The sequence below is a fragment of the Dromiciops gliroides genome, chromosome 3 (genome assembly GCF_019393635.1).
Source record: "Dromiciops gliroides isolate mDroGli1 chromosome 3, mDroGli1.pri, whole genome shotgun sequence".
Classification (NCBI taxonomy): domain Eukaryota; kingdom Metazoa; phylum Chordata; class Mammalia; order Microbiotheria; family Microbiotheriidae; genus Dromiciops; species Dromiciops gliroides.
The window spans coordinates 429,168,286-429,191,693 of record NC_057863.1 but is presented as its reverse complement, the minus strand read 5'-3'; the positions used below and the strand labels follow the sequence as shown (position 1 = coordinate 429,191,693).

The 23,408-nt window shown below is 36.6% G+C and overlaps 1 protein-coding gene across 3 annotated transcripts in view; it reads right to left on the bottom strand.

Moving 5' to 3' along the window:
- Positions 1 to 23,408, bottom strand: part of PDE1A (phosphodiesterase 1A) — a 485,907-nt gene that overhangs the window by 155,991 nt on the left and 306,508 nt on the right. For all 3 annotated transcript variants that reach the window (XM_043996942.1, XM_043996940.1, XM_043996941.1), the window contains exon 3: positions 5,131 to 5,244. In XM_043996942.1, coding sequence (XP_043852877.1) covers positions 5,131 to 5,244 — 114 coding nt within the window. The remainder of the gene's footprint in view (positions 1 to 5,130; positions 5,245 to 23,408) is intronic.

The window sequence follows — 23,408 nt, the reverse complement described above, 5'->3', positions numbered from 1 at the left end:
CCACTGAAACTTGTAAAAGAAAAGTTTAAGGTTGTATGTACATGTGTTTGTGAGGTGCTAAGGGGAAGGGTAAAAGGAAAGGAAAGAAGAAGGCTAGAAGTGAGAGAGTGGGAAAGTAAGGAAGAAAAGGAAGGGAGTGGGAGAGAAAATTTGGAGGGGCTCAGGAGGAAAAGAATTACAATGCTTCAGTGTTACCATCATAGAATACTTTTAGCACGGTTACCACCCTAGTGTATTTGAATACTGTATTTAAAATATAACCTTTTGCTAAAAGAGTAATTTTTAAATATATAAGAAAACTGTACTTAAAACTAATGTATTTGAGGAGGTTTTTAGCCTTCTATATCTCTGGCTATTTGAATTGCTTAGAGATATAACACCTATAAATCAAGAAGGGAAAAAAAACACACAAAATACTTATGAATACAGTCCATCATAATTTTTCAGCTGAAAAGTGCCTGTGTGTGTGTGTGTGTGTGTGTGTGTGTGTGTGTGTGTGTTTTAGAGGAGGTTGGTGGGGTTAGGTTTGTAAACCTATATTGGTTTACATTGGTTGATGTTACATCGTACTCAGGCAAATGACTTCATCCTCAAAATAATTTTCAATGGTCAAATGTTGTTAAGCTTAATAAAGACCTGGTAATAGACCTTGATTGTTCATTCAAAGAAAGCTAGGAAAGATTAGTCAATTCAGGAGAAAACTGGAAAAGGTTAGAGAGGACTTACATCTCTCACTTTTGCTTTCTACATTTAAGGAATTATTTTAAGATGAGGGAGAAGGGGTGAGAACAAATTCTTAAGCCATTTTTATACACATTCAAGACAAGATATCTAATAAAAAATAAAATAATGCAGAATATAGTTCATTATCTTCCAGCATCACTATATTTTCACAAGCTGAATCTCTAAACCAAATGACCAACCAGACAAATTTCATATGGATGACAAATTTGTAAAATAGTGATGATAAAAGCAACTTCCCCGTAAGATTGTTATGAGGATAAAATGAAATAATATTTGTAAAGAGCTTTGCAAACCTTAAAATACTATATATATATATATATATATGCCATTATCCTGATGGTTGTTGTTGTTTCAAGAAAGGCAACAATGAGCTTGGGGCACCAATTCAAATTTTATGGTTTTTAACATACTTGCATTATAAATGACTTTAGATTTGGAAATCCTGGAAATAGAAACAGGCCATTGAGAATGCAATGGAAAATTCTCGAGGCAAAAGAAAGGGTGATATGCATTTATTAAAATAATCATAATTGTTCAAAGATTTATGAGCTGTCTTATTGGTCATGTGACCAACAAGATGGTAGTCTAGATTTCTTATCTCATCCTTATGAGCTATACAAAACAAGCATTGTGAGTAAGAAGTAAAATTATTGAAGCTGTCTTCACAGGGTAAGACATTAAGAATTCTAACTAACAACGTCATAAATTAGCAGAGAAAATTATTACCCCCAACACACTCACAAAGCATCCCCTCTCCCACCAATCCCTAAAAATGTTCAGGGTGGCACCATGGAACCCACAAGTGCTCTGGGGTCCAATCTGCAATTACCTTGTGGCTACTAAAGTCCCTTCCACCATCACCACCACCCACTTGTCTTCAAGCTACATCTTCTGATATTCTGTGACTTATTGTCACAGAATTCAAGGCCGCTCTCTAGTTCTGCAGAGGAGGCAGGAGTAAAGTGAGAGTACTTTGCCTGGGGAGGCACAATATATACTGTGCTGCATTTGTTCTCAGCCAGAAAACAGTGCGGGGGCAGGGGGAGTAGGGTAGGTATTCATGAGGGTCAGAATTCCACCAGATCTGAAGGAAAAGAGACTAGTATTTAGCTTAATGTTCACCCATAATGACTTAGGTGAAGAGACTGAAGTTGGTGAAAAATGAATCCCCCAGCATGAGAAGAGGCTGAGATACTTTGAAGTCCAACCCTTGTGGGATCTACCACATCAAAGAAAGAGTCAGAAAGTGAGTGATAGGGAATATAAGGGGGGAAATACTGAAATTACCAAAGATCACAGGAGAAAGGAAACTCAAAGACCTTGAGTCCAAACAAATAAATCAACAGAGAAGATAATAAAAGAAAGGATGTCTAAACAAGTCTAGACATCTCTGAATAAATATTTCAAGAGAAAGGAACTTGAATCAACACCTGATGAGGGAAAGGACCCTGTGGATTCTCAAGAAAACATACATATGTAGCAGGATGTTCCAAATGTTTTGAGAAATAAGAATTGTAAAGGCAGAATATATGACCTGCACAGCAGTAGGAACTGGCAGAATAATTCTCCTTCTATACTGCTCAGTTGGTGATCTCATCAGCTCCCATGGATTTAATTACCATCTCTGTGGGTATGATTCTCGAATTTACCTCTCCTGCCCCAAATTCTCTTGTAACCTCCAATCTTGAATTTCTAATTGCTTTTTTAGACTCCTTTAATTGATGTCTAGTAGACATTTTTTTGTTTTGTTTTGTTTTGTTTTTGGTGAGGCAATTGGGGTTTAGTGACTTGCCCAGGGTCACACAACCCTCCCACCCTCTCAACATCCCTATTACTATAGTGGTCTATGCCATCCTCCCAAGTCACTCAGGTTCACAACCTAGGAATCATCCTTAAAACTCCTTACCATCTCTTGCCTCCCCTATATGCATCCTGTTGCCAAGGTCTGTCGATTTCATCTTTGCAACATCTTTCAAATACGCCCCCTTCTCTCCTCTGACACTATCGCTGCTCTGTTACAGACCCTTATCAGCTCACACTTGGGCTTTTGCAATAGGCTGTTGGTTGGTGGGTCTTCCTTGTCTCAAGTCTCTCTACTCCAATCCATTTTCCATTCAGCCACCAAAGTGATTTTCTAAATAGCAAGTATGACCATGTCACCCTGCCTACTACTCAGTAAACTCCAACTAATCCTGATTGCTTCTAAGATCAAATATAAAATGCTTTGTTAGGCATTCAAAGCCCTTCAAAATCTTGTCACCTTATACCTTTCCAGTCTTCTTACATCTTGCTCCCTACCATGTAATTTTTCATCCAGTGATACTGTCTTTCTTGGTGTTATGAGAACAAGATACTCTGTTTCTTGGTTCTGGGCATTTCCTTTGGCTAGTCCCCATGCCTAGAATGTTCTCCCTCCTCCATTACACCTACTACCAACTTCCTTGGCTTCCTTTTAGTCCCCACTGAAATGCTATCTTCTACAGGAAGCCTTCCACAAGCCCTCAATTTAAGTGCCTTTCCTCTGTATGCTATCATATAGTTTGCTTTGTGTGTGTGTATATATATATATATATATATATATATATTTTTGTATATATTTGTTTGTATGTTGTCTCACCCATTAGATTGTGAGCTTATGTAACTTGTTCATGGTCACATAGAGTAAACTGAAATCTGGGACTTAATATACCATCTTTTGATGCCAAATCTTTCTCTCTTTCTACTACAACATGCTATTTATTGACTTCTTTCTTTTCCAGTTAAGGTTACATAATATAAATTTGTAGTGGACTCAGTCAACATGGTTACAAAATCTCATTTAGGCCCTTGCTGCTACAAGACAATCCTTTTATATCTCCCCAAGTAATTAACTCACTATCCCACCCACCATAGGACTCTTCCAAACCTTTTCATTCCTCTCCAAACTTCCCATGGTTCTTTCTTCCTGCATTTTCTCAGCTAAGAATATTGCCTCATGTCTTATTGAAAAAAAATGGAATCTATTAATTGAGAACTACCTCTTTTCCCCTCATCCTCATCTCCCATCACCTAGATACCTTCTATCACTGTCTGCTCCTTCACCCCAGTCTCACAGAATGCCTCCTTATGAAGGTGAACCCTTCTATGTCCACAAGTGATCCCACTTCATCTTATCTTTTCCTGCAGATCGCCCCCTCTTTCAATCCCACTCTCTCTTATATTTAATCTCTTCCTGTCTCCTGGCTACTTCTTTACTTACTACAAACATGTTTGTATTTCTCCTGTCTTCAAAAAACCCTCACTTGATCCATGCATCCTTGATAGCTATCATCCCATATCGCTTCACTATCTCTGCAGCATTTGACACTGTTGATCAACTTTTTTCCCTTGATATTCTCTTCTTTTCCAGTTTTCAAGAGACCATTTTTTACCGATTTACTTTTTATATGCATGTATATGACTCCTATTTCTCAGCCCTCTTTACTGCATCTTAATCTAGGTCATGCCTGTTGGTGCAGGGTTAGAGCACCACAGGACTCTGTACTGGTCCCTTTTCTATTCTAGGTGAGCTCTCTCCCTTACTCACCAGCCTCATGTCAGGATCCATGGTTCTCTCCTTCTACCCCCAAGTGAAGGCACTTTTACTCACTCTTCTCCCAGGTATAAAACAAATAAACTAGCAAAACCAAATTTTCTTCCAGCTGCTTTTGCATTTTAGTGTGATTTGCATGCCAGATGTGTAAAATTATGAAATCACACAATGAATGTCAAAGGTAAAGGGCACTTCAGACATCTTCTGGCCCAATCTTCTCCTGAAAAGAAGTACCCCCTACATCTGTAAGGTGTCATGAAGACTCAATTTAAAGGCCTCAGGTGAAAAGGAATTCTCCACCTCACAAGACAATCCAATTCTACCTTAAGACAACTAGAGTTGCTACAAAGTTTTATTCCTCCTTATATTAAAGAACAAATTCTTTAACATTAAGCATAAATTTAGATGAATAATTTTTAAGAGTAAGAAGAAGCTGACCTGAAAAAATAATTTAAAATTTTAGAATTTGGAAAAAATAAGTTTAGTTGGGGTTAATCATCATAATAACAATAACTTACCATTCTATGATATTTTAAAGCTTGAAAAGCACTTTACATCCATTTTCTCAGGTAAGCTTCTCAACAAACCAGTGAGAGAGTTATAACAAATATCATTCTCATTTTATAGATGATGAAATAGGCTTAGCAAGATTAGTGATGATTTGTCTTTGGTTACATCCATGAGTAGGAGAAATGATCTTTGTCTCATTTATCAGTTGCAGAACCTTTACATCTCTAAAAGGTGGTAGTGCTCTGTCTGGGACACACCATATCGAAGAGGTTTTTGTGTGGGTACACAGAAAAATGAAGACTTACCTCGTTTCATCAATGTAAACGGCTTCCAACACAGATGCTGCATATTCAATATTCTTCTTTAAGTCCACAACATTGATATCACCTTTTTCCAGCTGCTTGACTAAACATCTTAATCTAAGTGACAGAAAGAGAAAGATTCATTTTATATATGTTTGAGAACTACAAATAGTCACATGTTCTCCTGTGTGAAATGTGCAAAGTAGCAATTTCCTACTAATTGTTTAATAAGGATATGTACTTATATACCTACAAAGTTACATTTATTGATTGATTCATATTTTGTTATTGCTGACATTAATGCTGTCATTGTTAAAGGAATAGTATCTGAGCCTGTGATTTCATTCATTATAGAGAACTCCCAGATGAACTCCATCTACCAATACAGGTTGGCATCTTTTCTACAGCTTGGTCTTACAGAGTTGCCTATATAACACATACTGAAACGAATCTCCAGTCAGAACTTAGGCATGTGTATATAAACATATACACATATGTATATATGTTTATACATACGTATGTTTTTGATATATACCAAAACATATTCACACATATATTTGATATTCTCTATCTATCCATCCATCCATCCATCCACCTATCCATATATCATAGCCCCTGCAATAGTTTTCCCAATGGATTTGTTGTTTTTGATAAATAAATAAAGTAAATAAAAAATAAATAAATAAAATAAAAGATTGTTTTATTTTGTAAAGATTCAAACTTTCCTCTGCCCATTCCTCTTGCCACACCTCATTTCTCAAAAACTGAATATATGGGAAAGGAAAGGAAAAGAAATATGAAGTAGGAAAGAAAATGGCAAGAATCTGAAGAGTTTTTCGCCTCTGGGTCAAAACTGCAAGTATCTTCTACAACTTCCCTCAATCCTTCTCCTCATACACATAAACAAATATTAAGTCATTTTATTTCCTCTCAGACCTTTCCCTCTTCCAAAATGTTCCCTATTGAAACCACCACCATTCTCCCAGTCTCTGGAGTTCCCAACTTTGGCATTGTTCTTGACTTTTCATGTTCCCTCACCAAAGGCATCAAATCAGTTGTCAATTTCTATTCTTTCTTTTTCACGTCTCTAACATTTAACCCCTTCTCTTTACTGACCTACCTACCACCTTAGGTCAGGCTCTTATCTTGCCTAGATTATTGCAATATCTCTTTAACTGACATTCTAGTCTCAGGTCTCACAATTTCAGATCATCCTATGAACTTCTACCAGTGATTTCCCTTAAGCTCATATCTGACCATGTTATTCCTCCTTCTCCCTAACAATCAACTCTAGGGACTCCCTATTTCCTCTTAGATAATTTTTTTTAAAAAAACACACCTTTGTGTATCTTTTGAAGTCCTTCACAACCTGCTTTCAATCCATCTTTCTTTATAACTTTCATTTGACATTACTCTCCTCCAACAATCTATGGTACAGCAAGATTGGTCTTCTATCTGTTCTTCACTTGTGATATAACATATCTCCATATCTCACCTTTGCATTGGCTATCCCCTATGAATGAGGTGATGTGGTTTGACTAGCAATCAATTTTGCTATGATTTAAAAATCTAAAATATTATTTATGTTTTTGTTACATTTCTAATTTTTCTTGTAACTTTTGGAAAATAATTGCATAAGAAATGCTATTAATTTGAAACTTATACCCAGATGATGATGTAATTATTTCATTGGAAAACTAACTGTTCTTTTGACAGACTGTTGTCAATATGGCTTGAAAAACTTTCAAATATTTAATTGGGTATATTTATCTATCACAACAACAACAATAATAATAATATACTGTTTGGGAAAGTACCACAGATTTTACATTGTTTGTAAAGTTCTTTGGGGACTTGTTAGATTTTTAATCCCCTGGATCTTCAGACTTAGCAAGGCCATAAAATCTTATTAGCCTTGCTAAAAGAATGCTGTGCTAAAATAATGAAGTGGGTTCACTGAGAACCTAAGATCTCTCACAGCTGAGATGAAGGAACTTACAAGTTATTTTGTGGAGTGATTTTTAATTGGATTGACTGCTTGACCACTGATTATGAAAATTATGAAAGTGGGGGCAACTAGATGGTGCAGTAGATAGAGCACAATCCTGTAGTCAGGAGGCCCTGAGTTCAAATTTGGCCTCAGACACTTGACACTCACTAGGTGTGTGACCCTGGGAAAGTCACTTAACCTCAACTGCCTCACCCCCCCAAAAAAATTATGGAAGTGCATCTGGAATTGCATGTATTGAGGTTTTCACTGTATGTGTGAAACTCCAGAATATGATTTTTTTAAAGTTTTTTCTAATGATTGATTTATGCTCTGGGATAGATTTAAGTTATAAAAAATGATAAGACCTTGTATGTGTTTATTGTTAACTGTTATTACAAAAAATGAGAAAAAATATAGTTATAACTAGCCTTGAGCAATGATTAATGAAACATTATTTGAGGTAAAATCTCTTGGGATTGTAATTTGATATTATTCCAAGTTTTGATTTCAGGTATGCTTGTCTGAATTGTCATTAAGCCAATATCCACCATTTAAGGGAAATGTCATGTGCTGTTCAAAGGGAGTGTGATCTGAGAACTGTTACAGATGGTTGACTGTGCCTGGGAAGGTTGAGATTATGAGCTTGCAAATGCTAATAGTAGGATCCTCTGGACCCACTTTCCCCAGTGTGCCATTTCCTTTCTCCACAGGAAGTTTCCCATCTAATCAAGTCTGAACTTACCTGATACCTTGTAAATAACATGAAACTTTGCTGCATAATTGGCCATTCCAAAATAAAGGTTAATTATGACTGTGACTTGGAATCAGAGTTAAGAAAACTGTTTCCTTTTCCCAATATTAGGTCTCACCATGCCCTGGAAGAGACAGTCTTGATACTGTTATACCCATGTACCTCCTCTTTCATTGCAAATTTCTACAACTAGGGAAAGTGAACTATAAACTTTTTTTGTTTGTTTTTGTTTGTTTGTTGTTGTTGTTGTTGTTTTAATATATAATGAAGCTTGTTGCAATACTCAAACATCTCCAAGTTACTATAATGGGATGTGAGTATGGAAGATGCTATTTTTAATTTTTCTATTTTGAATTTGTGGTAACTAATAGTTATACATTCGTGTTTATTATTAAGGCCTTGAAGTATCTCATTCTTTCTGAATGATATAATGATATCTCTTCAACGGGGAGGACAGAATGAAGATGTGATGTGATAAAGCTGTAAAAGTTTTAAGTATTAAATGTTATGTAAAGTTTCCATTTTAAGGGGGTAAAATTTTTCACCTTGAGAAAGCAACAAAATTAAATTGTTTTCTCTAAGAACTAATAGATAGATAGATAGATAGATAAATAGATAGATAGATAGATAGATAGATAGATAGATAGATAGATAGATAGATAGATAGATAGATAGATAGTAGATAGACAGACAGATGATAGGTTGTTATTCAGTTGTTTCAGTATGTCCAACTCTTTGTGACCCCGTTTGGGGTTTGGTAGGCAAAGATATTGGAATGGTTTGTCATTTCCTCCCCCAGCTCATTTTACAGATGAGGAAGGGTTAAGTGACTTATACAGGGTCACACAGTTAGTAGGTGTCTGAGGCCAGATTTGAACTTAGTAAGATGCATCTTCCTGATTTAAGCCCAGCACTCTATCCACTGCATTATCTAGCTGCCCCAGATGATAGATATAACTGGTCTTCAAATACTTCTATTAAGAACAATGACAAAAGTATAGGGTTACTTTCATAAGGTTTGAACTGGCTGTCCTCACATAAACTAGTACCTGGAAAACCAAATTTAAGAGAAACACCCCTACAGAACTGCCCTGGGAATGAGGTCTATTACAGAATTTCTAAAGGAAAATGTTTCCAAGGATCAGGTGCTTAGATGGGATAGCTAAGATCCAAGATGAAATAAGCTGATTAAATGCAGTTGAATCTGTCTGTTGAATCTGTATAGTGTACCTATAGAATCTATTTAATTAGGTTTGCTTCCTTAGATGATGCATGAGGTTATGACTCTGATTAATTAAGCTCATTCAACTCTTATGACATCAAAGAAAACATGGGACTGGGAACCTGTCTTTTTAAACTTTTTTTTTTGTTACACTTGTGGCCATGTGTTTTTTCAGTGACTAGAAAATTTCCCTGTATCATGTTTTTGGTCTTGTCTATCGTATTTCTGCCCTTGCTTCCTGGTCCAAGTCTAACTTCCCTGACTTACAGCCCCTGATACTTACTTAGTTTGATCCCTCTGACTATGAGCTGCCACCAGTGTGATCCTTATCACTCCTTAAAGGAATTCTATCAAGATCTTGATAAGATAGGCAGTGAAGATGGGCTTTACCTGACATGGGTAATTTTAATAAGCTTCCTTTGAAACCTTAGCCTTGCTCTCTGCTTCTGTAATCATGTGTCCACTAGTAATAGTAATGCTGGGCTTAAAAAAGCTCCCAAGGGGGGAAATTGTAGGAAAACTTTTTTCGCATTGCTTAAACCTAGCCCTGCTTGACTGAAAGACCAGATTCGTTGCTTAGAGAACAAATTCATTTAATGTTTAGCTCAGGATGATCAGGTTATGCTGACCCCAAAAACCTTCCATGGGATCCAAATATTGGTTAGTATGAGGTTAGGAACGCTTACATTTGGCATTGTCAAATGGTTCAACATCAGAAACTGATATGGTTTTAGTCGTGGAAATCATTACAAGAAATGCAAGGTGTTTCCTTACATTACACATCTCAATAACCTATATTTCTTATCTGGAGACTGCCTCTGTTGGCCAATCAGATGACCATTTCCTTCCTTCTTTGTTTGAATCCAAATAATGTGCAACTCATAGCGGTTCAGTGGAATAGGCCACTTGTTAACAGCTCTTCCCATCTGCCAGGCGACTTAATACACTTTTTTCTAAGACTTTTTTTTTCAGTTATGGGTTTGTTCTCGAGTGACACAATTTAGGAAACATCTTCTACATAAAGCTTTTCCTGATTCCCCCAACTGCTAGTGCCTTCCCTCTCAAACTACCCTAGAGTTAGATTACATTTATCCTCTTTATATTTGTTTCATATATTTATATAGGTACAGGTCTTCTTTCCTGATAGGATGCAAGCTCCTTGAGGTTAATAACTGTTTCATTTGTCAAATGGTTAAGCATCATAAACTTATAGGATGTCAGCAATGGAAATAACATTGAAGAAGAGGCATTATTGCCTCTGTACCCTGAGTACCATGGGACCTTTCCATCTAGATTGCTACTGAAAACATGAGGACCGATGCAAAGCTGTGGAGAGACTATGAAATGCCTGATATTTTTCATTTGCTTGTTCATCTGGATTTCCAGGGTTATGATTTTTTAAGCTGATAAGGTTGCTATGTGTCACAAAATAACTCAGAGTGAAGAGGATTCCTGGGCAGATGGCAGGCTGAGAGGTTTCCAAGGGGGCAACTTTCCCTGACCTTCCCTCTTACTGTATACATCAAGTAATGTAAGAAACCCCTAGATGCATAAAATGCAGCAATAGCCAAAGAAAGAAAATGAAATAATGGAGTAAGTTTTACTGAGAAAACATAACTGAGGACCAAATCATCAGCTTATTGCTCAGAGCAACTACTTTCAATCTGACTTTAAAAACTCATCACTAGGAACCTAAATCATCATCCTGGGTGGAAACTGCATTATCTTTAATACTCACACTTCCTCAGGACCCTCAGTAGCTTCTGCTTCTCTGATTAGAGGGTTGGAGTGTGAAATAAAGAATTTCTCCCAAAGCCTCCACTCAAAAAGGACCCAGAGACCTCATTTCCCACCAGCTTCTCTCTTGCATTCCACTCAAACGTCATCCTGCCTGGGATGAAGTACCTTCTCCCCCCCTTTTAAGTTTTCTTTCGTGTATTTTCTGTGTGGTCTTATTACATTAAATTGTAAGGTGCTTGAGGGCAGGGAGTCTTTCTTTTTCTTGTTTGTATCTGTTAGTGCTTAGCATGGTGCTTGGAATATAGTAGGTGTTCAATAAATGTTTATTAAGTGAATTCAATTGACTCCAAGTCTAGGTCTCTCTCTATTGTGCACCACTGTACCTTTTGGGGACCTAACAGAATTCTTTTCTCCATTCCTCAGGAATTTCTTATTCAATTAGTGACATTTTCCAATGTTGTCCAAAGTTATGTAAGTACATTTCCTTAGACTGAGCAAAGAAATAAAAGAAATACTAGGGCATCTGTGAGAAAAGAAAAAAAAAACAGTAGGATCAAAGGGTCAGAGTTGGAAGGGATCCCAGAGATCCCCTTAATTTTATAGGTGAGGAAACTGAGACTCAGTGTTTAAGGGAATGACCTAAGGTAACCAAAGTTATAAGTGTCAGGGGTAGGAATTGAATCCAGGTCTTAGAACTCAAGAATTAGTATACTTTCCACCAACCCATACTTCACTTGTAATGAAACAGGTAGCTAAAAGAGAATGTGACCTACAGATACAACATGGTCTATTCATTCACATTCTCTTCAGGAGTAGAAACTTCAAACAGGGTGGCCTTCAGGTATTGTTTATCTCTCCCCCACACCCCCTAGCCCAGTTTGACTATTTTTCTATTAAAAATGTAACCTCTTGAAATTCAAGAATAATGGCCAGTGACTAAGGGTACTCATGATATTGAAATACTTTCTAGAAATTCCGTATATATTTTATAAAGAGTGCCTTTCAATAGACTATAAGTGAATAATTCTTCTCTATAATGACCCACACATGCCAGAAACAAAGAATGTGTTCCCTACTCCCCCACTCTACAGAAATATGATATGCAGAAGGATTTATTGTTTATCTATATTGTCTGTTAAGATTTAATCCTTTTCCTGGAAAATGCACTTGCAAAATAAATTGTGGCTTATAAAAGCACTGAGGTACCGTTCTAAGGTACTTTAGCTGAATTTCTTAGAAATTACTTTGGATGATTTCCAGTATCAAGACAAAAGGATTTTAGGGCTTTGAGCATAGCTAGTAATTAAATATGATTGCATGGCATAGCCACCTGAAAATATTTTATTTTAACTCCATTTCTCTCCCTTACCAAGAAAAAAAAAGATACTCCTAGATTAAAATAAAATAGTCGATAAATTAACAAGCAATTTTCCTGAAGTGTAGATTTGACCCAATAAACACTTCCCAATAAAATAAACTCTAGAGGCCCCCTATTGCCGCTAAGATAAACTATTCACTCTTCTAATCTCCATTTAAAGTTTCTTACAGTCTGTTTCCCTCCAACCTTTTCATATTTATACAATGTGTTTCCCTTCATGTACCCTATGGTCTAATCAAACTAGCTTGTATACTTACTGTTTCTGCCACATAGGTCTCCATCTTTCACTGGCTTAGACCCTATGCAATCCTTCCTAACCTTCCCTCAAGGTTCAATTCAAGCACCATCTGCTATATGGAGCTCTTCCTGATCTTCATAAGTGATGATCCCTTCTTCCCCAAATGATCTTCATACCAATAGTGGGAAACAGCAGAAGGGCAAAAAGCTTCAGAGGGGAGAAGCTACGGAGGCAGAGAGCAACACAGTGAGGACCCCAGAGGGAGAAGTTGGGCAGAGGACAGTTTATGGAGGAAGAGTGCAGTAGTGAGCCAACATGTCTAAGCCTACACAGAGGCAGATGCAGGGTAAACTGGTACAGAAATAAAGTTCTAGCACATTCAGGGGGCAGAAACGAGAAGCAGCAAGGCACAATTATCTTCTGAGAGATGAAGCAATAAGAACTCAGGCAGGGAATATTCTACCCCAGATGCAAGGTGTATGACCAAAGCCTAAACCTTTCCACAACTCACTGTACAAATATTTCATTTTGAGGTGAGTCTATAGGAGATTGGGAAGAGAGAGGCAGAGTGAGAATGATTCTATTGCTAGAAAGTTCCATCTTATTAACTCTAATCTTCAGTTCCAATAAAAATAGTTTGCCATTTGATTTAGGGTTCTTTCCTATTAGAGATCAGTATGAGCTTCAATCTATATATTACCCTTACATTGAACTCTTGAAATTATGGTAATCCCAAAATGGGATAAACATGAGTATTAAAGTACCCTACACATAGTAGCTATTTTATAAATTTATATGGATTGATTATAACTACAAATGAAAACCTCAATAGAATCTATGTTTTTGAAAATTCTAGATTGAATATACTTAGCTATACTATACTAGTCTAGACAGAATATCAATAATTATTCTAGAGAACTACAAAGCCATTCCCCAATTGATAAATGGCCAAAGGATATGACTAGGCAATGTTCAAAAGAAGAAATCAAAGCTATCTATACTCATGAAAATATGTTCTAAAACACTATTGATTAGAGAAATTAAAATTAAAACATCCCCGAGGTACCACCTCATACCTATCAAAAATTACAAATCCTGGAGGACATGATGGAAAATCAGTGCACTAATAAATTATTGGTGGAGTTGTGAACTGGTTCAATCATTCTTCAGAACAATTTGGAACTATGTCCAAAGGGACATAAAATTGTGCACACCCTTAACTCAGCAATACCACTACTAGGTCTGTATCCAAAAGAGGTCAAAGAAAAAGGAAAAGGACCTATATATCCAAAAAAATCCATAGCAGCTCTTTTTGGAGGGGGCATAGAATTAGATGATGGCTGAGCAAGTTGTCACTTATGATTGTGATAGAATACTACTGTGCTATAAGAAATGGTGGGGGGTGGGGACAGCTAGGTGGCACAGTGGATAAAGCACTGGCCCTGGATTCAGGAGGACCTGAGTTCAAATCCGGCCTCAGATACTTGACACTACCTGTGTGACCCTGGGCAAGTCACTTAACCCTCATTGCCCTGCAAAAAAAAATGGAGGGAGATTTCAAAGAAAATATAGCAAGACCTATATTAATTGATGCAGAGTTAAATGAGAGGTACCAGGAGATCATTGTGCACAGTAACAGCAATGTTGTAATGATGACCAACTCTGAAAGACTTGGTTCCTCCAAACAATACAATGATACAAGACAATTCCAAAGGACTTATGATTTTAAAAAATGCTGTCCATCTCCAGAGAAAGAACTGATGAAATCTGAGTCAAAAATGAAATACAATTTCCTTCCTTCCTTCCTTCCTTCCTTCCTTCCTTCCTTCCTTCCTTCCTTCCTTCCTTCCTTCCTTCCTTCCTTCCTTCCTTCCTTCCTTCCTTCCTTCCTTCCTTCCTTCCTTCCCTCCTTTCTTTCTTTTTTTTTCCTTTCTTTCTTTCTTGCTGTATGGCTATATGTAAATATGTTTTGCATGATTTCACATGTTTAATTTATATTATTTTGCTTGCCTTCTCAGTGGGTGGTGGGGAGGGAAGGAGAAAATTTGGAACTCAAATTTTAAAAAGACAAGAATTTTTAAAATAAGGAAAATAATAAATTTTTATAGCAAATAATAACAATGTTGATGGAGATTAAAATAGGTAAACTATTTTAATTGGAGAAATGCAAATATAAATAATGATATTTTTATAGTCACCTTCATAATATATAATTCATAGACAGACCCTCCCCATCCCCCCCTCACAAAACTCCAGCCTAGTGGTTTTTAAATGAATAAGATTTTAACAAATATTTATATGGTTAAATCTGCCTACTTGTCAAATAATCATAAATATACAAATATAGTATAAATAAGCTAAATCAAGTGCATAAATCAAATGAAAACTATCCTAAATCATTTTTCAGTTTCTTCCACAGTCAGACTTGGTAAATTGACACTTCAACTTCATGAATACCATACAGTAAATAACAAGCAACCATATTATATAAGCATTAGAAAAGTCCTCCCTCCTTATACACACAACCTTTTTCTATTAAACCAGGCTTGATATAGGTAATAATAATATCAACATATCTTATCCTCAGGTTATTGTGAATAAGCCACTTCATAAATTGCCTCTAAAGCCTGAGTTAGTAACTGTCTGTCTAGTGATCATTCTGCTTACAAGATTGGTGGGACATCCTCCAAATTCAACTCTTATGCCCTACAGTCACATATAGAGAGAACCTCTAGCACTTCACAGTGTCTTGTCATCTTCGCCTTGAATGGCTATTAGGAACTTGACAGTATCGTTGTTTCACCAGCTTGTTAAAGAGGAGGGACAAAAGTTGGAACAAAACGCTGTAGCATAATGGGGTTGGTGGGGGAAGCACAGACTGATATTAAAGTTGGGAGACATGGTTTTGAATTCCATCCTTGTCACTTATTAGTATTAGTCACTTCCCATTTTTGAACTTCAGTTTATTATCTGCACAATAAAAATAATACACCCATTGGCTACCTCACTTAGCTATTGAGTGAGATTTACATATAGGAAAGTCCTATATGTAAATCTGAGCTCTTATTATTATTATCTGCCACCCAATAGCACAGTAACTCAAAGTAATATCACATAGATATAGTGACTCACAACTGAAAAAGGCCACAGAGATCACTGAGCCCAAACCTCTCATTTTACAGATATGAAAATTAAACACCAGAAAAATAAAATCATAGAGTGAGTTAATGGTAGAGCTGAAAGTATAAACATGATCTTCTCCAGTCAAGAACTTTTTATGTTCTTTCCAGTTTATCATAGTTTTTGCCACCCTTAAGTACATTACAATTAATTCTTGAAAATTACCACAATAGAACAGCTGTGATTCCAGATATAGGGATCCTCAGCTGTAGAATTGATAGCATCTTTATTAAATAACCTGGTCCAGTTGCTTGTAAGCACAACACATTTTCTCGTTCTTAAATTGCACTCTATTCCTTAATTAGTCATCACTGAATAGAACCATAAAATTGCTGATGATATCAGAAAAAATAAATGAATACTTTATTCAAAAAAGTAACTTTAAAAAGCTCTCGGGCAGCTAGATGGCACAGTGGATAGAGCACCGGCCCTGGAGTCAGGAGTACCTGAGTTCAAATCCAGCCTCAGACACTTAACACTTACTAGCTGTGTGACCCTGGGCAAGTCACTTAACCCCAATTGCCTCACTTAAAAAAAAAAAAAAAAGCTCTCACATTCAATTCATTTTAACAAGTATTTGCAGAACACCTGCTAAATGCCTACCAAGCTCAGTGAAAACTGAGACAAAAAAAGGAAGCGTAAAAGTCCTATTGAGAAGGAATAGCTTCAGATATATCACTTGGAGAAGAATCAAAGACATAAAAGCTAGGTGGCGCAGTGGATAGAGCACCGGCCCTGGAGTCAGGAGTATCTGAGTTCAAATCCAGCCTCAGACACTTAACACTTACTAGCTGTGTGACCCTGGGCAAGTCACTTAACCCCAATTGCCTCACTAAAAAATAAAAAGACATAAAATAAAATCCAAAAACATATGATACAATGGTAAGAACTATTAGAAGTCTGGAAGTGAAGCATTAATGTAGGTTGGAGTCAATGGGTAAAGGCAATTGAAATATTAAACCAAAATCATATAAATCCATTTAGATTATACCAAGTAAATCTGTAAAATATATAATCTAAAAACAAGAGCAAAGATTCCCTTTTTGTTTTGGAATCTTCCATAAGAGAAATATTTGTAACCTGCTGAAACTGTGTTGGTTTCCATAATAATAGTAATAGCATATGTGATAGAACCAGATTTGTAAGAAACAATGAAATTATGAAGGTGCACTGGTCAGATAGAAAGACTGAGTAAAAACCAAAGGATGGCTTTATTTGTATTCATGCAATGTCAAGGGAACTAGAAAGAAGAGGACATTATTGGAAGAAATGCATCATTGAGATCAAAGTTCCATTGAAACCTCAAAACATGGCATTATAAATGTTTAGTATTAAAAAGTATAGCATCAGGGGGCAGCTAGGTGGCATAGTAGATAAAGAACTGGCCCTGGATTCAGGAGGACCTGATTTCAAATCCAGCCTCAGACACTTGACACTTAGTAGCTGTGAGACCCTGGGCAAGTCACTTAACCCTCATTGTACCCCCCAAAAAAGGGAAAGCATCAGTTAAGCTTTAACTTTTCTAATTGATAATGAGAGATAGAAAAATATCTTTTAAAACTGATACATGATATCATTTAATACTATATAATCTAATTGAAATGTAATCAGATTTAAAATTAGATTAACAAAGATATGAAAAAAAATGTTTAAAGCAGCATTGAACCCTAAAAGACACATCTAGCTTTCTCCAAAAGGAAAGATACTTACCCCCTACAGTGTTGTAAAAACCTTAAAGTCAAAAGAGAATAATGTGAACTAAACTGACTTTGATCTGTTTAGCTTTTTGAAGGGACTTCTATCAGTTCTAATGATCAGGGCACATACTCAAAGAAAAGAAAGATTTCAAAATAGCAAAACTATCTTTATACATAGATGACTGGCTATTTGATTCATTCAAACAAGTAGTGTTACAGAGAAGAAATAACTCATTCTTTTGAAGTAAAAGAACTGATATGTTAAAAAAAATGCTGGTTTTTCTTGTTCAAATATAGAATTACAATTTCCCAAAGAGAAAAATGTTCAATATTTTTTAATTTCCTAAAGGCTCAAATACCAGAAAAATTTTCCATACACTTCGTATATGCCTAAAGAGCTTCAGATTTCCCTCCTAAAATAATATCACATGACCAAAGACAATGACATCATCCCCAATCAAGTTACAACATTCTAGTATTGAGAAGTCTTGCTATTTAAGGACAATCTAAAAAATTATGGGACCAATGCATTTTGAGGACATCTTATGCGGCAAACAAAAGATATTTAAATACCCAAACAAAATATCAAATGAAATGGCAAATCACTGATCTAATTTAATGTGGTAATTCATGACAACTGAATAATAAAAACAGCAGCAATTATAATAACAATAACCATTTTGTCAAAAAGGAGAAAGAAGGTTGATGGGCATTTTCAGAACATATGACAACAGGTTAAAAACTTATAGAAATACTTTTAGAACTAGTAGATATCAATTCCCTGAACAACAGTAAAACTGACAACATGATAGGTACATGCCCTGAATCCGTAGAAGTAACCAAATAATGATTTCCTCTGGACAGGGACTGTGAACTCAAGAGAGGAACCAAAAATTCCTACAAAGGTGACATTCCCATGACTATACTGACAATGAAACATCAAAATATGGCTGATTCAAAGAGACTTGTTTCTAGAAACAGAGGGCTTTATGATACTAATTCAGGGCCAGAACATCACCAACAGAAATTACAGATAAGTTACCCTTATCCCAGTCTTATTGTCCAAAGCCAATTAGGCAGAAACTATGCAACACATCACTCCAAGTTGCCAAGCATATTACCTAAATTTGAGAAAACTAGATGATACAGCGGATAAAGTGCTAGGGCCTGGAGTCAGAAAGTTGCTTGGTTGTTTTTAAGTTGTGTTTGATTTGGGAATTTTTCTGTCAAAGATACTGGAGTAGTCTGCCATTTCCTTTTCCAGCTCATTTTACAGAGGAGACAAAGGGGGTTAAGTAAGTGACTTGCCCAGAGTCACACAGCTAGTAAATGTCTGAGGCTAACTTTGAACTCGGGAAGGTGAGTCTTTCTGCCTCCATGGCTAGTACTCTATCCACTGCACCATCTAGCTGCCCAGAGCCAGACTAAAATTTGTATTTCTCATAGGACAGGGACAAGTTTCTAAAGAATGTCAAAGTCAAACCCAGGAGATGAGACAGGAATGGGAAACCAAGAGCCAAAAATGAGGTTGCAACTTATGGGAGTCATTTTGATGGTCAGAAGGCATGCAACAAAAGCATTAGAGGAATGACAAGTCGTCTAGAGTAATCGTCCTCCTTGAAATAATTTTTATAAAAGGAAGCTCACATGAGAGCCCAGGACACATGCTATGGCCACTCCTTGCCTCTCTGCAATAGGAGAGTCATGAAAATGGACACCATTCATCACATATGATGCCTCCTTAGATCTCATGGCCATGACTTGAATCTATAGAAGAACACTGTGAAGGCATGTACCAGCACCGAGGCAGCCTTATAGCATACTGGTTTCCATATTACCCAGGAGGCCTATGATTCTGCAAGTCCTTAGAGATTCTATGAACTCATCTTCTCCTAGGGCCTGAATAGCTCCCCAAATATTGATTAATGGAGGTGGTCTGTCACCTCTGAGAGCCTATCACTTCTTGAAAAAACATTATTCTTGAGGCATCTAGGTGGCACAGTGGATAAAGAACTAACCCTGGATTCAGGAGGACCTGAGTTCAAATTCAGCCTCAGACACTTAACACTTACTAGTTGTGACCCTGGGCAAAGTCACTTAACCCTCATTGCCCTACAAAAAAAAGAAAAAGAAAAAAGAAAAAAAGATTATTCTTTACAATTTTCTGCTTTCCTTCTGATCTTGTCTTCATTTGTTTTATTTGTACAAAAAATCTTTAATGTAATTGAAATTATCTATTTTATACCTACCTTTTCTCTTTTATTTATTTGATCTTTTATTTATTCATAAATTATTCACCTATCCATAAATCTGATGGGTAATATGTTCCATATTTTTATAATTTTCTTATAATTTCTCTCTTTCTCTCTTTATACCTAAGTCATGTATCTAGTTTAACCTTGTCTTGGTACATGGTATAAGATATTGGTCTATGCCCAGTTTCTTCCATACTGTTTTCCAGTTTTCACAATTTTTACCAAATAATGATGTTACAAAAAATGGAAAGACTTGCATGAAAAAATGAAGTGAAATAAGCATAACCAAGAGAACATTGTATACAATAACAGCAATATTGTTTTAAGAATGACTTTGAGGGAATAAGTAATTTTGATTATTATAAGTACCCAAATTAATTAATTATAAAGAACATATGAAGAAATACATTATCTGCACCCAGGAAAAGAACCGATATATAGAACTATGTGCAGAATAATTTTACATACACACACACACACGTGTGTGTGCACACTCACTTATTTGTGTTTAATGGGAAGAAAAAAGAGGAAATAAAAGAAACAAAGAAATGTACATGATAACTTTATTTTATATATACATATATAAAAGGAATAGAAAGTTATACATAACAGATTTGCAGTTTCATTTATAATCATATTTTTATTATACTATTATAGAAATGCTTGTTTTATTCCCAATTAAAAATGAAATAAAATTTTTAAAAAGAAAAATATTTTTATCTTTCTACCTACCTACCTATCTGTCAGAGTTGAGGTAAGTGCATCATAGCCAGAACCACTGAAATACCAGGTGGATCCAGAATAGAGAATATAATCTTATCCATAAGACCATTTGGCTCCATATCGAGCTAATGGGGCAATTTTTCATCAGATTCCTGATGAGTCTCCTGGTGTGGATGTTGTAGGCTAGTAGTGAAACCTAGTGCCTTGTGTCTAAGGGCTCTCTAGGTATGTGATGGCCACTACTTTCCATTTGAATACTCTTTCAATAGCTAGCTCATGATTACATAAAAGTTTGGTAGACTACTGATTTCCCCCCCAAGAAATTACTAACTGTGGGGAGAGTAGTGCTCAAAGGAAGGGCAAGAAAAAGTTGAGGGTGAAAGTAATAGTTTTTCTAAAAGATAGATGAACAGACTAAATAAATCTAGGCCAATAAATTCTCCATGCCTACAGGTTCCTGGTTCAGAGGTATATCACCAATTTTGGCTTCCTAAGTAAAACATTTTATTATCTTTCTAAAAGCAGGCATTTGAATTTACTGAAAAGCTTTACTTTTGCTTAATCCACCCCCTCCCCTATTAAAAAAAAAAAAACAGAAAGGGACCACTGACCTCTAATCCACCTACGTCTGAAGAATTACTTGATTTCTCATGAGACAGACAGCCAAAGTACTAATTAGGGGGTTTCTGGTTTGCAATTTTATCCTGCCCACAGAACTGTCTCTATAAAACTCTGTTCATCATCAGCAAATCTTAGAGCTGGGAGAAGAAAGAGAAATTATCTGGCACAAATTGCACCTGAAAAAGAATCTTCTCTCCTATATACACCAGGAGGGGTCATTTAGCTTTTCCTTGAAAACCCACCAGGGAGGACAAATGAACTATTTCCTGAGGTTGTCCACTCAATTTTTATAGAGCTCTCTTTCTTAGGAATGTTACATCAGGACCCTATTTGCCCCTCTGGAATTTCTGCTCAATGCCCCTATTTCTGACTTGAGGGCTAAGCTGAACAAATCTAATCACCCTTTTACACAATAAGCACTCCAATATTGAATATGTTGAAATCTTAAATATTCAAAACAGCTATTATGACTTCTATATATGACTTTTTCTTTCCAAGTTAACCATTTCCAGCTCCTATGACTGATCCTCAAATGGTATGGTTGTTGCCATCCTCGGAACACTGTTCATTCGCCTTATTAATACTCTTCCTAAAATGTGGCACCCAGAACTGAAAACAAGAGTGCAGCTGTGATCAGACCAGGGTAGAACAAACAAAGCTGTCACCACTCTACTTCTGGATACTCTGTCTCTGATAGTTGTCTAAAATCATATTTGTTTTGTTATTGTTGTTTTTATTCTTTTTTCAGATCACTATTTTTCCCCACTGACTCATCAAAAAGCATTGTAAGCCATTTTTTCCAGGTGATCTAGATTGTGAATTCTAACAAACAAAGTGGTGATGAAATAATCCAAAACAAATCCTATTTTAAAAAGCTTCCTTAAGGGCAGATAGAGAATAAAGGATGATATTTCTGTAACTCAGGCCCAAAGCTCATTGGTATGGGACTCTTCCCTCATGGGTAGAGATCAGTGACTGCACCTGCATGGAGTTGGCAAGAGTGGGAGAGAAAGGAAATCTGCCCTTGCATCTCTTTGGGCTTTTTGGTCTGTTTTCTAGCTTCTTTCTTTTTTAGCTTTCTTTTTTGCTCTCTTCATTTTCTATCTTCCAGTATGAAAAAAGAAGAAAGAAAGGATTTCAGGCTCTCTCCAGGGCTACAAAGGGAGGAAGACTATGGGAAGAAATTGACATATAGAACTTCAATCATGTCCTCTTTCTCAATATGCTAGAGACATCAAGAAATTTCTCTGCAGGTAAGATCTAGTTCCTCTCTCTCTCTCTCTCTCTCTCTCTCTCTCTCTCTCTCTCTCTCTCTCTCTCTCTCTCTCTCTCTCTCTCTCTCTCCCTCCTTCCCCACTTCTCTTGAATGAATTGTTATCTCACTCTCAGTGATAGCTCCTTCAATCTGTATTGTCTGCCATAGACTCTCATAACTAAAATTTCTCTGAGTTCTAGTTTATCATTTTAGATAAATAGACTTCTTTACTATCAACCTCTGAGGTTTGTGATAAAACCAGAGGATTTTTCATAGCAGCCATTCTATTTTATTAGCATTAAAAATAAGGGAGTCATGAACACAATATAGCAAAATGATAGACAAGGAAGCTATCAGAATGAGAAGTGGGTTTTTCCATTATCAAGAATGCCTGCCTACCACCGAACTTAAAATTAAAAGAATGGTAATATGAATCCATTAAGAAAGAAACTTACTTGTTTGTTCTAAAATGCAGTATTTAGCATAATAAATACTAAGCTGGGTCTGAGAGACAAGATTTTGGAGCAGAAAGCCACATTATCAGCTATAGGCACATCATTTATAGTTGAGAGTCCCATAATATTCTTGTTCTTTGGGATAAAGGATGTTAAAACATTGTTATTAAAATTATATAAATCAAGCCAAGATGGCGGAGAGTAGCCAGCAAATCACTTAAGCTCTCCTTCTCTTGCTTCAAAAACATTAAATCAAGCCTCTAGATGGATTCTGAAACTACAGAACCTGAAAAGAGACAGAGAGACACAGTCTTCCAACCAGAGATAATTTAGAAGACTTCAGGAAAGGTTGGTCTGACTCAAGCAAAAGGGAGGCACAGCGCAGGGCAGCAGGGCAATGCTGAGAGTGTCAGGCAAGTCAGCAGGAAGCTGTGGGCCACAGCCAAGCAACTGAGGCCTCTGGATCCTGGCTCAAAAATCTGGTGGCGCAGCAGGACAGTGGCGAAACCCACCTGCACCAGCCGAGAAGGCAGGTTGCCAGCTGGAGGGCCATGCACAAGTCAGGTGTGACCAGGCCTACTGATCCAAGCATGCTCTGACAGGAAGTCCAGGGTGGGGAAACATCCACAAGCCATAGAGGCCTCAGAGTAGAAAGCCGGTGACACAGCCCCTATACCCCAGCACAAGAAGATTGAAACAGGGACCCTGGTGCCCCCAGAGCAGACCTCAGTAAATAAGGTGCAGTATGAGTAAGAAAAAAAAAAGAACTCTCACCA